Below are 15,792 nucleotides of genomic sequence, written 5' to 3' on the forward strand. Positions count from 1 at the left end.
TTCCCATTCCCTTCCTAACGCTTCCCTGTTCACTTCACCACATTATCTTAAAGTCCCCTAATCAATACTTCCTTTGGGTCAATATGTGTCCTGTATGAAAAGTTCGAGTATATTACAGGAATGAAAGAGTCCCGCATACATGAATGTGAATTCAGTAGTATTGCTGGCCTCCAGATAGTCAGGTGAGCTTTGCAGTGAAGAAATGGAATTGCAAGATGTGGGAGATACACAAGGCTGGAGGTGGGGGGTGGGGGTGGGGGGGGGAGACTTGTTAGGGTGTATAAAGGGGATTTATGGGAGTCCCTGGGAGCTTAAGGAGAAGAGAATCAGGAACTGAAAAACTAACTTTGCCTATTTCAGCATTTGGTCTACAGTTAGTCCTGCTCCCAAGGAAGGGAGTGGACAACCTTTTTCTTCTTTTCAACTACATTTCTTGGCTTCTTGTTCCTAGTATCTCTATAGCAAACTAGAATTTTGCTAAATTATTTACATTGCTTTATGAGAAAATGGATTTGGGTTTGTAAATAGGTCCTTGGATCACTGCCTATATATAAAGTGATGACTTCCTGAAGTGCATTATTGACTACTTAGCATAACAACAAAAGCATGGAAGAGATTACCTGTACAAAAGCTGTTAATAAGAAATGTGGAGAAAGTTGCTTGGAGAAAGTTAAATCTTTACCCAGATATAGCATCACTGAGGGACTGAAGAGTTTAAGGCAACATTTATGGCTTCTGTGATCCTAACTTTTTTACTGTCAGTGGAGAGACCCCTGATGCAGTGGTTCTTAACTCTTTTGGAGTCGTTGAAACGTTGAGCAGTCTGAGAATTGTACGCAATCTTTCCACTATATACATACTCTGAAAATCTTGCACGTATTTGTAGGGGGCTCACAGAACTCCCTAGGGAGTCTAGTTGCTCATGAACTCCAGGCTAAGAATTGTTGCTCTTCTGACTTGAGGGAAAGTACTGATGCATGTACAAAAGAAAAATTCCCATTTGGGAATAGGCTGGAAAGTCAGGTAAAGAATTGATCCCAGGGCTTGTAGGACCTGTTGTTGTTGTTAGGTGCTGTCGAGTCAGTTCCAACTCACAGTGACCCTATAGGACAGAGTAGAACTGCCCCATAGGGCTTGTAAGGAGTGGCTGATAGATTTGAACTTCTGACCTTTTGATTAGCAGCTGAGCTCTTAACCACTGTGGGACTTCGTGCATTTAATATTTGAGAGAGGTTTCAAGGGCTTGCATACCTTTTTTTAACTTAGAATATAAATAAATATGTTAGCATGTCTGTGTTCTGCCCCTGTATACCTGGGAAAGTCATCAAAAGTCTGTAGCACTATGAAGATTGGAGATGGGATATGTCTATTTAGTCTCATCTGTTCATTCTTGTAACATTTATTGAACATCAACTACGTGGAAAAGCATTTGCCAGGAGTGACGAGGAGACAAAAAGATATATAAAGCGTGGTCTTTTTCCTCACGGAGCATATAATTTTGTGGCAGACATAAACTCTGTATCCTAATAGTGGACAGCTCAAGAGAGCACATGCTGGAATTGATGCTGTTTAGGTTTATATCCTTGTCTATCCTTGCTCAGCTGTGTAACCCTAGGGAAGTTATTGGGCCTTGGTTTCCTTACCCATAAAATGCAGACAATACTCAGGATGGCCGTATGATTCATTGTTCAAACCAGGATTCTTTTGAAAGTAGAAGAGGGGCTACTAATTAATTACGCTGGGCACCACGCACAAACCGAACACTCTCAAGCAGTCACCCTGGTTTGGAAGGACTGCTGCGAGGAGTAAATGGAACAACGCATGCAACCTGACTGCGTTGGGTTTGCAGCTGAGTAAATGTTATCTGTTGCCATTAGCATTATGGATAGCCATGCGAAAAGGTGGTATTTGAATTCGGAGGGATGAATTCTTAAAAACCAAACTTATTATGTATTCAAATTTTATGTACCTAATGCATTTATTGTATGTTTAAATCATGTTTTTAAACATTTTTAGTGGCATGGGAAGATGACGTATATTACGTGAAAACAACCAGAATGCATAATTGTATAGAAATAATTATCTCAATGATATAAAAATTATGTATGGAAAAAATGGAAGAAAATGTACCACAATGGTAATGATGGTCATTTAACTTCCTCATGTATTCTCTTACACATTTTCTACAATTAAAATACTATTTTTATAATTTGAAAAATATTCTTTTAAGGAAGCCCTAGTTGTATATCCTGACTCTGGTGCCTGGTACTATGTAGACTTGGACAAATCTCTCAGTATCTTTGAGTCTCAGGTCACCCTAAGCACTGCATATATAATAACAGCTACTCTGTCTACCATGACAGGCTATTCTGATGATACAATCTATGAGATAATAGACATAGTTGGACATTAACATTTGTAGTCAATCCAGATATGATTATCTTTTCCTTAAATCAAGTTCCATTTCTCTCTAATGGGTTTCTCTGTATTGCTCAGTGGAACCAGGATTTAAAAAAAAGTTGTAAAAAAAAAAAATATATATATATATCTCATTTACCAATTCAACATTTTTTACATGTACAGTTTAGTGACACCAATTATGAACCGTAATTCTTGGCCAATATCTTCCCTCGCCTACTACATTCCATCAATCCCCAGTTCCCTGGAGAGCAAGTATTGTGTGTTGTGGGTTTCAGGGAAGAGACTATGAAAGAGGCAACCTTTACACTAGGTCTGGAGGGTGGACAGTGATGGAGGGTTACAGAGGAAGGACATTTTGACAGAGGGAACATGTGAGCAAAGTCACAGAGGTTGGAAATTCTCAGCTTTTTAGAAACTTAGATTTGGTTACACTAGAAAATAAGGGACAAGGGTCATAGTACAAGTAACTGTGGCTGGACGATTAGACTAGCTCTATACTGTGGAGGATCTTGAATGTCTGGCTAAAGACCCAAAACTTAATTCTGACAGCCAGTATTTTATAGCATACAGCCATTCTTGTACAACCTTCACTTTTTTTTTTCTATCTAGATACTAACACTATAACAGATCCTTTTCTTCAAATTAATTCGTTTAATCCCTGTAATAATCCCATGATGTAGGTACCATCATTATCTCAGTTTTACAGAGGAGAAAGCTAAAGGCATCCAGAGGTTAAATAATTTGCCCAATGCTGTGCACTGAACGTTAGATCTGGGATTGGAAGCCAAGCATATTGACTCTAAAGCTTGTATCATTGTTATTTCTATAACAGTGATATTCTGGTCATTTAACAGAGTTTCAGAACCTTCAAAAGTTAATCTATAATCCACTGTGTGTTGAGTACTAATATGGAAAAAATTTTAATTGCTTTCTCTGCATCCTCTTCCTACTATCTTGTTTAAAATGTTTGGACTTAAATTGTTATCATTATGATATTCAAATGTACTTTTAAAAAGTTTAGGTATGGTTCAGCATCTTTCTCATAGAGCATTTCAATTTTCCTCAAACATTGCTTTGAAGAGAAAACTTTTCTAAACTTGATATGTGACTTTACAACTTTCAGCCTTTTGACCTAAAAAAATTACTTCTCAGCTGTAAGAGGTTTCTTTCTTCATAACCATAGAGGCCTACCGCACTTGTGTGGCTTTTAGTGTTAAACAGGGAAGGCATTGGCTTACTCCTTTCCTACTGCCTGGGGGGTTCCATGTGTATTTCCTCCGTCCGTCTGTATTCTTGGTCCATTAAGACAAGGAAGGAGGGAAGATGGAACCTGAAACAGAGGAATGACAGGCCACCAGAGACAAAGTGTGCCTCATTGACAATTTTAACTAGGACTGGGGGAAATGCAAGGGAAAGAGCAGACATCTGTGGTTTTACTCTAATTAGTACTTGTAGAATACGCCTATGCACCAATTAGTTTCTTGTAGAATAACTGAAATGGTAGTTAACATTTACTGAGTGCTTACTAGGAACCATACACTGGCCAACAATGTTCTTTACCTATACTGAAATGCTTAACTTGCCCAACAACCCACAGTGGTGAAATATTGGGATCCTCAGAAATATCTCCTACATGGTATTGAGACTCTGACCTGCCAAGTAACACTAACTACCCCTTCCCTATGGTATTAAAAGTCTTGCAAGTTCCTATTTTTTCTAAGCAAGGAACATCTTGGGACTTTGTGATCCTTTCCCCAATATAGGATGCTTGTCTATAAAGACTGGTATCCTACTTGTTTCTGCCTAAAACCTCTTCATTTAGAAGTCATGTTTGCTTTCGTATGAATCAATGAAAGGATAGATAGAGCGTTGTCTCTCAGTTTCCCAAATATGGTAAGAGAGCTATGATTGAATGTCAGCATAGGTTCAAATATGCCCTCAGAAAAGTAATAAGTCTACCCACAAGGGAAGAGTAGTTGAGTTGGGCCTCCAGAGACTCATTCATAAGGAATAGACAACACCCCCTCTGTTGTCTTCCCCAGCTTCTACAGGTGATTTTTTAGCTCTGGGGCCCAGGACCCTCAATAAGTAGAGGATTGGAAGTCATGTGGTAACAACTAGGTACTATTTGGCCTTACAAGTAGTATGGTAGGGAATATAGGGAATGTGAAACTCTTGGACTAGTCCTAATCTTTTGGTATCTTCATATTTGCCTCATTATGGTAAAAGAAAAAAAAAAAAAAAAAAAGTCTGGACCAGAAAGGAGCAGCCTTAAGTTTGGTGGATCTTAAAATAAATGGGTATTATTATCACTCTATTTTTAAACTGAAGATACTGAGACTTAGTGGAGTGGTTAAGTCACTTGAATGATGAAGCCAGAATTGGAATCCAGGTTTGTATGCTTCTAGAGCTAACGCCCTAAAACCACCACATAATACTACCCCCTACAGGTCCAGTAACTTAAATAGATGGACCTCAATCAAATCTAAGACCATAGACCAAATCCATAACTCCCTAAGGAGATGTGCCACTGTGTTAGTGGAGATTTTAAAACAATTTATAGATACTGGATATATATCATCCTCATTAATGTATATTCATCTGAATTCATTCATTTACTCATTCATCCATTGAAGATTTATTGAGTGTCTGCTATATATATGCCTGGTACTAAGCACAATTGGATGTGAGTGAGTGCAGGAAAGAGAAAAATAAATCAGACACTGATCCTGCTCTTAAGAGCTTACTTGGAAAGTTAGAGATGTACATAAATAACTTAAGGTATAAGTGGTAAGTACTCCAAGAGCATTGCAAATGAGCTAAGTGTATCCCAGGTGCGTACACATGTGTGTGCGTGCACGCACATGCATGTATGTGCATGCATTTGAGAACTGGCGATGGCTAAAGAGAGTACTCTATACTTCGACAAATTTAGGGAAGCATAGAATCAAAGAGTAACCCCAAGGAGATCAGTTTTAGTGTGAAGGGTCCGTAAAGAAGCAATGGAATTTAAGACTGGAATGATAGACAAGAACTTCAGATTTTATATTCAAAGGTTTAACATCTCTATGCTTCAGCAAGAAGTATCTGGCATGACCACATAGTAGGGGCCAGCAAACTACGGCCCACTAGACAAATTTGGCCCATAATCTGTTTTTCTACAGCCAGTAAGCTGAAAGTGGTTTTATCTTGTCAAGAAATCAAATGGCGTATTGCATTGGGCAAAACTGCTGCTAAGGACATCTTTAAAGTGTTAAAAAGGGCTAAGGTATGCCTTACCCAAGCCATGGTATTTTCAATCACCTCACATACATGCAAAAGCTGGACAATGAATAAGTAAGACCGAAGAAGAATTGATGCCTTTGAACTGGGATGTTGGTGAAGAACACTGACTACACCATGGACTGCCAGAAGAACCAACAAGTCTGTCTTAGAGGAAGTACAGCCAGAATGGTCCTTAGAAGCAAAGACGGCTAGACTTAGTCTCACATACTTTGGGCATGTTATAAGGAGGAACCAGTCCCTGGCGAAGGACATTATGCTTGGTAAAATGGAGGGTCAATGAAAAAGAGGAAAACCCTTAACAAGATGGATTGACACAGTGGCTGCTACAATGGGGTCAAACATGGGGATGGTGCAGGAACAGGCAGTGTTTCTTTCCATTGTACATAAAGTTGCTATGAGTTGGAACTGACTCAATGGCACCTAACAACAACAACAACAGCAACAAGTTAGTAGGGAATAGCAATAGTCTAGGCAGGGAAGAATGAGGGTATTAATGAAAGTGTGGGATTTGGAGCTTGCAGGAACTTGGAGAAAGGCAAGGTTAGATATTTGTGCATTTATGTGTTGTCTCCATGAAAATAACGGGAATCGCAATAGCGAATGGAAGAGAAATGAGCCAAGAATTGATCCTTGATAAACATTTGTTTATAGAGTGGGGAGAAAGAAGAGAAACTAGGAATGGAAAGAGAAATGGCAGCAAACAGAATCAGGTGAGTGTAAAATGATGGAATTCTCTGAAAAGTAACTTTGAAGAAAGAAGAGGTTGATAGTGTAAAATGCTACAGTGTAGTTACAAAAAAGGATGAAAACCTGTTATCTTTGCTTCTTTATTCCATTAATACATTTTATGTATCCTTGGCTTTTCTTTGCATCAAGATACCCTTCCCAAATGAGAATGTGATGATATGACGTGTTAATCAGCTGCTAGGATATAACAGTGACCTATTTTTTATCCCTTAAGTTTATCTTACTAGGGTGAGTGTCTTTTATATTCCGACTAAAGGCAGTCACCAATGCCCCTCTAATTACTCTTCCCCCACCCCCAAACTACCTCTTCTCCATGTCTACTGGTTGCTTCTGGTAAGGTCTTTGGGACCTTCTTGACTGACGATGCTTAAGGAAAAAATCAGCTTATTTTCATTCCTGTATATCCTGACTTGATGAACTGGATAAACATACTTAATAATCTATTTTTGCTTGTTTGCTTCCTGATTTTAGAGCCATAATTGCAAATAAGCACCAGCTATAGGAAGTATGGAAGTCCTGGTGGCGTAGTGGTTAAGTGCTACAGCTGCTAACCAAAAGGTTGGCAGTTTGAATCCACCAGGCGCTCCTTGGAAACTCTACGGAGCAGTTCTCCTCTGTCCTATAGGGTCGCTATGAGTCGGAATCGACTTGATGGCAACGGGTTTGGTTTTTTTTTTTTTGGGTAGGGAAGTATGAAGGAAGCCCGTGTTATCATACCATAAAGGCTGTGAAATGCATGACAAAGGCCCGAAAGAAGTACACAAAAGATTAAATTTTAAAATTAATTTTACCACATAAATTTTGATTAGAAAATCCATTAAAAAATTTTTATATTCAGGCTATGAACTCACCCATAAATAGTCAATATGCAACATAGAGCCAAAATAAGCCAATGGTAAGAAAGGTAGGGGTAAGTAATAATAAATAATAACTTAGTTATGAAGATGCTTGAAGCAATTTGCCAAAAATCAAATAATAATAAAGTAGGAAAACTACAAAGTGCGCTAGTTTTTGACTTAATGAGAATGAAATTCAAATTTCCTTTATTCCATGTATAGAGTTGTACTAACGAGTCATTTTAGAGAAGGCAACAAATTAGTAGAAAGGTTTTTTTTTCTTAATCCAACATAGTTACATATGGGCTCACATTTCACCTTTATAGGAAAAGGAGTCTGGCATTTGAATATTTCATTTGTGTAAGAGAAGCAAAATGCATAAAGTCCATTTGACCCAGATGTGTGTTCAGTGGATAATTACTGAATCTCTTCTTCCTTTTTTTCTTTTGCCAGCCACCAGATCAGTTGCTTTCAAGCTCGTTATTGCATTTCGAATAACTACTATTTAATTCAAGTTGTTATAACCACCAATCCTAGCAGGTGTTACACAAACAATAAAACACGTCAGGGAGGCATGACAGCATCAGCCAACGAGTGGTTCGGGCAGAGGCTACCACGTGATTGTAAAATTACACCATGTACTTCTCTGTTGGAAGGCATAGTAACTGTGAGGTGTTACAGCTAGGACGCTTGCAGTTCCATATGATTTGAGCGCGTAGAAATGGCAGCAGGTGAGAATGATTTTCCATCCAAGGAAACTATGGGAGTTTGGAAAGTCTGAACTATTTGGTGGGGGAACAGGGTGGTGAAGGGAAGTAACAGAGAGGGTGAGGTTGTTACCCAGGCTGCACTAAGACTGAAGAACCTCAAAAGCTAGGCTAACTAGTCTGGACACTAATAGTAACAAAATGAAGCTCCTGAAAATACATGAGCAAGGGAATGACAATCAGAACAGAGTCTCAATATGATTAAACTTGGAGCAGTGTGTAGGGTGGCTTGTATGAGGGAGAATGAGGAGATCCTGAGACCAGGTAGGAAACCATTTCAATGGTCCAGGTGAAGCAAAACAAGTCAGAATGAGGATGGTGGCACTGTATTCTAAGTGGAGAAAGAAAACATGAGAGACACTGACAAAAGAAAATCAGAATAACTTGGCAATGATTGGCTTGGGTGGTCTGGTGGTGCAGTGAGGAAAAGGGAAGAGCCAAAGCTGCCCAGCTTAAGGGCATGGCAGGATGGTGGCAACAAAACAGGAAGTTGGAAGGAGGAGTCTTGTGGGTGGGGGTTGGGGGTGCTTGAGGCTATCGAAGAGGTTGATTTTGTTTTTGGACATGCAGAACTTGAAGTAATGATGGGATAACCAGGCGAGACATCGAACTGTAAGTTGCCATTGTGGTTGTGGAGATTGGGGGTTGAAAGTTAGGGCCAGAAATACAGCTCTGTGAATAATTTCCAAAGAGGTTATTGGTGAAGCCAATGGGAGGCGTATGATATGACCAAAAAGAAAACTCTATTAAAGTGAAGTGCTTAAAGATTCATCAGGTGATTATCTTAATGAATGAATGGGAGAATAAAAATTTAAAAGTTATACAAGGTTAATGGCATAGAATGCATGCAAATAGACTAAGCTCACCATTTAAAAAGAATGTTTACAATATAATAATAAAAACCAAAGCAATGCACTGCTTTCAGGAAACCCACCTCATACGTAAGGAAATGAAGATTGGAAGTAAAAAGGAGAAAGAGTAAATTCTCTACTAAACAAAAGACAGTATAGGTGTATTAACATCAGACAAGCTGAGATGCAAGGCAAAGGCATTATCAGGGACAAATAATGTCACCGAATGATTAAAAAAAAAAAACCTCAAAATAAGTATAACTAGCCTAAAAGTTTATGAGCCTAGTAACGTAGTCTCAAAATATATAAAGCAAAAATGGACAGAATTTCAAGGAGAAATTGACACAATCACTGTGGGAGATTTTAAATCATTTCTCTAAAAAATGATTAAAAGAAAAAAAAAGACCAAGAATAATGCTACGGGGGATGGTCTATGTTTATGGATGAAAGCGATGAGAAGTGCAAGGGAAAAAGAAGAAACAGCTAGAAAAGTAGAAGAAGAGCAGAACAGCACAATGTCATTGAAGTTTTAGAAAGGCAGAAAAGAGAAATACAGGAAACCACTGGAGAGCAAGTAATTATGAGGGATGCTGTTCAAGAAATGTATAATTTCTACGACAAGATCATAGAAGAAGTGCGAAGTGATGGGATGTGTAACCTAAGTTTAGAGAATGACCTTCAAGAAGAATAGGGGACACTACTTCCTTTGATACCAGGCAGGAAAAGAGCATGGATCAAATACAGTCATAATGGGGTCACCACTATCCAAGAAGTTGGGGAGTTGAAATTTGTGGTCCTTGATTTTTTTTCAAACTTGCATCTTCTGTTGAGCATGAAGGGAATAAATCTATACGTTCAATGCAATTCCAATCCAAATCCCAGCAGTGTGTGTGTATTTCATGTGCTGATTTTAAACTTGATATATAAGAGAAAGGGCTAAAATAGCTGACAGACCTGGAGAAGGATAACAAGGAGGGGGGATTTGCCTTATAATGCAAAGACCTATAAAGCTACACTTACTGGTAAAATAAGGCAATGGTGCAGGAATAGACAAGAAGGGAATTCAGAAACATGTATGCATTTATGGACATCTGATATATGATAGGGCTGGCATTATATGTAAGGACGGACTGTTCAGTGGGCCAATAGGTCATCAATACGGATTCCTACCTCACACCATATACAACAAATCTATCCTAGTTGTGCTAAAGATACAGATGTGTGTTAGAGATTTAAAAAATTCCAGATATGTGAAAGATGAAACTATATAAATTTTAGAAAAAATATAGAAGAACTTTTCTAAAATTTCAGAGTAGGAAAGGGTTTATTAAGCAAGAAGCGAAGAGTATAAATCATATAGCAAAAGTTGATAGATTTAACTACATTAGAGATTTTCTGTTTATCAAGGACACCATAAATATTGTGAAGAAACAAACCCCAAACTGGAAGAAGGCATGTGCAACACACAATCTGACAATTATATAAAAAGAGGAACTGCCAAACTGTTTGCCAAGTGGCTGCTACATTTTACAGTCGCATCAGCAATAGATGATGATGCTAATTTTTCTATATTCTCACCAACACTTGTGATTTTTCAATTTCTGATGATAGCCATCCTAGTGGAAACCCTGGGTCATAGTGGTTAAGAGCTACAGCTGCTATCAAAAAGGCTGACAGTTCAAATCCACTAGGCACTCCTTGGAAACTGTGAGGCAGTTCTACTCTATCCTATAGGGTCGCTATGAGTAAGAATCAACTCGACAGCAGTGGGTTTGGTTTTTTGGTTAGTGGGGTGAGTAGTCCTTGGGTGGTGCAAATGGTTAACACATTCGGCTGCTGACTGAAAGGTTGGAGGTTCGAGTCCACCCAGCATCACCTCAGAAGAAGGCTGCGTGATCTACTTGGAAAAATCAGCCATCGAAAACCCTATAGTGCACACTTCTACTCTGACATGCATAGGGTCGCGATAAGTCAGAGTCAACCCTATGGCAACTGGTTTGGTTTTTGGTTAGTGAGGGTGCAGAGGTCATTGTGGTTTTGATTTTCTAGACAGTTTTTAAAATTTCTTTAATTTTTATATTTTACTCAATAGCAATAATGAAACTTAGCTTAGTTTGGTTTCTAGGGGTGCATATCTCTCTGTAGAAGATGACAGGTTTTGAGATGTAGTTTTCTCCCAAGGTGGAAGTAAGCAGAGGAGAAGTGAACATTTTCATGAACTTCTATGGCATGAGTAGAAATATAGCCGAATCTCTGTGATGAGGTCATGAGAGGCTGCTCCCACCCCCTCTCCCACTAGGAGACCACAATGGGCCCATCAAGGCATATTCTCCATGAGGCTACAGGCCTGGAGGCCCAGGTTTCAAGGCTACGTCTGCATCCATAGTATCGATCTTTATTATCTAAGCTAATACAAAATGCTGGAATGAGAAAGATGTCAGAACGGCTCTAGAACCAAATCCCTTCTCTGAACTCAGCCATGATTAGATACCAAAAAAAAACCAAACCCAGGGCTGTCGAGTCGATTCCGACTCATAGCAACCCTATAGAACAGAGTAGAAGTGCCCCATAGAGTTTCCATGGAGCGCCTGGCGGATTTGAACTGCCGACCCTTTGGTTAGCAGCTGTAGCATTTAACCACGATGCCACCAGGGTTTCTGTGGTTAGATTGACCTCAGAATATTATATCCCATTTGGCTTGTAAAGATAATAAAAAGAATGTGAGGGGAACTCCACCATATAATGCTTCCTGGCTTTTTGTGCTAAACTCTGCAGCATGGGGAAGGGAAGACGCTTAGGCTCTGTAGCAAAGCAGTCCCAGCTGGGCTCTCCCTGGCTGTGTGAGCACCTCCTCACCTTGCTGAGCCTCAGTTCCCTCCCTGACCCCTGTAAAAGGAAGAAAAATACCTGCCTCCATGTCTATCTTGTTTATAAAGCATCTGTCCCAGCATATAAACCCTCCCTCAAAATTAGAAATTATTTTAATTACAACTATGATTTTAAAAATCCCTCATTTACTTCTGCCCTGTGATTTGGAGATAAACACAATATATTGCTTTCTAAGAACACAATTCCCTCAGCCTAGAGCCAGGAATACCTCACACTTCTTGCAATAAATATCTCCCATTAAAATGCAATGGACCTTTTCAGCAGGGACCATGATGAAGGGAGATGACAATTATTAGGCAGATTACCAGGTAGAATCTGGAGGAATCATCCCATGAAATACCTGGAGAGGTACATTCAGCCTCATTTGGTTTTATGACTTTGAACTAGCCCCTAGAATTTTAATCCTAACTGCCTTTCTAGGAAATGTGTGAGACTGTTGAGACGTTTCCTTGTAGTGAGTTTTGACAATTAGCACTGACCTTAGCACCAGAAAACGATTAGTGCTTAGTCAGAGGAAAAGCCATGTTGTGGTGTGCCCAAGCTCAGGATTTCAGGTACCTCCCTGGGTAGAGGAAGCCTGTGAACTGCAATGCTGGGACTTAACCAGATCTGAGATGGGAGAACATCGGTGCCTCTTTCAGAGTGGATAGAGGCTCTCCTGGGACCACAGCGATTTTGACTCTGTGTCCCATCCGCCCATTGGAACAGTCAGACTGTGCATTGGGGTCCACAGGTACTCAAGGATTAGAGGTGATATCTCCATTGTTCTCATCTCCACTCCCCTCATCCGAAACCTGGGAGCTGCTGAAAGGCTTCTCACAAAGGCATTTTGGAATGCTTTCTGGAGATGGGTCTTGTCCACTATTATGGATAGAATTGTGTCCTCCAAAAAAGATACGTTAAAGTCCTAACCCCTGGTACTTGTGAATATGACTTGTTTGGAAATACAGACTTTGAAGATGTTATCAGTTATATTGGGGAGCAGGGTGGGTCCTAATCGCATTCGGGTGATGTCTTACAAAAGAGCAAAAACAGACATGGAGAGTTACAAGAAGGATGGACATGTGACAAGGGAGGCAGATGTAAGCCAAGGGACTCTAGGAATTGCCAGGAGCCACCATAGGCTAGGAGAGAGTCATGAGCAGTTTCTGTCTCAGAGCCCTCAGAAGGCATCAATACGGTACTTCCAGCCTCCAGATCTGAGAGAAAATAAATTTCTGTTCTTTAAAGCCGTCTACTTTGTCGTATTTTGTGACAGCAGCCCTAGGAAACTAAGACAACTACTCCCACTCCAATCAGTTTTTTTCTAAATAGCTGGCTTCAAACTGAGAAGTTCCTCCTTTCCTCCTCCCTTCCCTCCGCCCTGCAGTCTCAGGGAGCGCCTGTGTGTGCCAGGCACTGCCCTGGACACCGGAACACAGTTGTGAGCGAGACGTTTCCAGTCCACGTGCTTGAGGAGCTTATTGTCTAGTTGGGGAGGCTGGTTGAAAGGCAGCTCGCTCCCCTCTACCCATCTGTCTGCCTGTGGTTCAGCCTGTGAGGGTCCAGCCTGTGCTCCCCTGAAGAGGAGCGCTCCCTGATGTTTCCAGAGAAAATCATTCCAGGATGCTCCGTCCAATTTGAGATTGCCCAAAACCTAAGTGGCAGGCTTAAACTGCTCCTGTGCCACCCTGCCAGCATCTACTCTGACCTCAGGCCTTTGGGAACAGTCTGTGTTTGCACTTGCCTCACAGCATCTACCCAGAATGGGTGATTCACTACCTTTACTTCAATGAGACAATTTCTGAATAAAAACACTTCCCGTAGAAATCAAATTCTACAAGTTCCCGCATCTGTAAGAAAAAGATAATAGCTGTACCTCTCTCACTGGGATGGTTGCAAAGATCACGTGTTAGTACACTTGCTTGGTTCACACCAAGTGCTCAAATGTTCACTGACGTTACTAGTATTCACCCTAAAAGAGCGTCTCTGGTGATTACATCACATCTGTAAGATACTTTGCCCAGATGTAAGCAACACTGGAAACAGTGATGAAGATACTGGAGGATGCTTCAGAAGCTACAGAAGTTTCTAGCATTCCTTGGGTAATTTTCTTCATTTCTCACCTGTGTGGATTAGCGTATTAGCCTGGGCCCTGCATCACTGAAGATAATTGACACAAAGCCCATCGGTGATTCACTACTCACAAGCAAAGTGAAGCCCCAAATCTAAGAGAGGATCAACTGAAGCATTTTCCAGGAGGAAACCTATTTCGTCTTGTCAACTCATTTGGGTGGGCCATCAGAGCATTTGGATGAGCTCCAAAAGGAAATGATGCTCAAATCCTGCGGCACACACTTCATTAAACCCAGGGTAGAAGAAGAAGTGTCTTTGCTATTTGAGGGAGGAAACTGCAGGAGCTAGTGGAAACTGAGGATGGTTGTAAGCTTTGCCAGAAAGAAAAAGCAGTCGATAACGTGATTCAAGAAAATGGTGAAGCAGGCAGACGGAGTGTACAGAGTGCCCTGCCACCTGCGGGGGGCACTGTCTACATACCAATTCCTTCTTCTTCATGCACTCCATGAGGATGATGAAGAGGTGCTGAGCCTGGGTCCGGGTGTAGGTGAAAGTCTTCTGTATGGTCACCAATAGCTGGTCCCTCAAAGATTCATTTATGAGTCTGCAAGTTAAAAACAAGGTCAAAAGCAGGTCAACCCAGAGCTATTATAGAACAGAAGAAAGTATTGTGAGGATTCTCGTTGAGCAGGGGTTACTTCTTCTTGTATTTTTTCTCACAATAGTTGTTTTGACTGTGATAATTAGAAAAAGATGCATTATAAAATAAATCCATTTTAATATCTTAGAATCTAATGAAGTAAGGGGTTTGGTTTAGCACTTATTCATTTTTTCTTTTATATGATATATGTCTGATATCTTTTTTCCCCAAGTTATATTAAAAATGTGCCTCCTATCAACTGTTCGTATCTTAGTAAAAATTTATTATAATACTTATCTGAAAGAGATTTAGATTTCAACTTAATCTCTAATTGCAGAAAAAAGTTTTATCCTGTTAATGGATTTCTAAGCATCAATGAGCATAAATTGGAGTTAAGTTTTCTCTAAAATCAACCCACATAAGTGACTTCATCTATGATTCAGGTCATCTTCACCGTATTACATCAAACAAAAGCCTGACCCACAAGGACATACCATACTGGTTCCTTTATTAAAAAAAAAAAAAAATATATATATATATATAGTGTTTATACTACAGAGGAATGAATGAGAACCAGGAAGATATGTCATATCCAATCGATGTTCAATTATCTCTTGAATTTAGATCAATCACAGCTCATTGCTAACTCCTCTCCCACCAACTTTGTTGTGCTGTCTTTACCTGCTGTCAAATGGCAGAAAGGAAAACTTACTTTGTAATTAACAGGTACTTTTCAAAATTTAGAAGGTAAAGCTGCTCTCAAGTATCAGCTGCAACAGTGTCATAATTTGCCTAACAGTTTATAGTTTACAAATTGCTTTCATAATCACAGTACTAACAACCCCTAGATAAAATAGTAAAATACAGTAATTATCTCATTTGGTGCTTACAGGAGCCTTCTGGTAAGAGATCTGCCCAATTTCACAGGCAGGACATTCTGGCTAGAAAGAGCCAGATGACTTGGCTTAAGGTCACATAGCAAATAAGTGGCAGAGCCAGAACCAGGACCTAGTTCTCCTGACTCCATGCTCTTTCCACTGCATCACGCTGCCTCTTATTATACCAAGTACATAACGCCACTGTCTCTTTCAGAGCTGCGGATGCTCGGGCAGGAAGTTGTAAAATTTTCTTTAACGTGAAAGCAAGAGAAATTTGTTGCTTAGAAGAAAAAGCAAGATGGGAGGCTCGAGAAGGTCTTTTTATCAGTGACCTGCTGTACTCCAGGGTTATGTGAAGATTCACCTGAACCCACTACATTGGATATAATAGTGACCCCACTCTGAGACGGAGGTCTTCTCTGT

General features: G+C 40.0%; 1 protein-coding gene across 10 annotated transcripts in view; it reads right to left on the reverse strand.

Annotated features, from left to right (window-relative positions):
- TRPM3 (transient receptor potential cation channel subfamily M member 3) overlaps positions 1-15,792 on the reverse strand; it is a 625,242-nt gene that overhangs the window by 211,728 nt on the left and 397,722 nt on the right. For all 10 annotated transcript variants that reach the window (XM_049895512.1, XM_049895509.1, XM_049895508.1 and 7 more), the window contains one exon: positions 14,332-14,455. In XM_049895512.1, coding sequence (XP_049751469.1) covers positions 14,332-14,455 — 124 coding nt within the window. The remainder of the gene's footprint in view (positions 1-14,331; positions 14,456-15,792) is intronic.

The sequence above is a fragment of the Elephas maximus genome, chromosome 9 (genome assembly GCF_024166365.1).
Source record: "Elephas maximus indicus isolate mEleMax1 chromosome 9, mEleMax1 primary haplotype, whole genome shotgun sequence".
NCBI lineage: Eukaryota > Metazoa > Chordata > Mammalia > Proboscidea > Elephantidae > Elephas > Elephas maximus.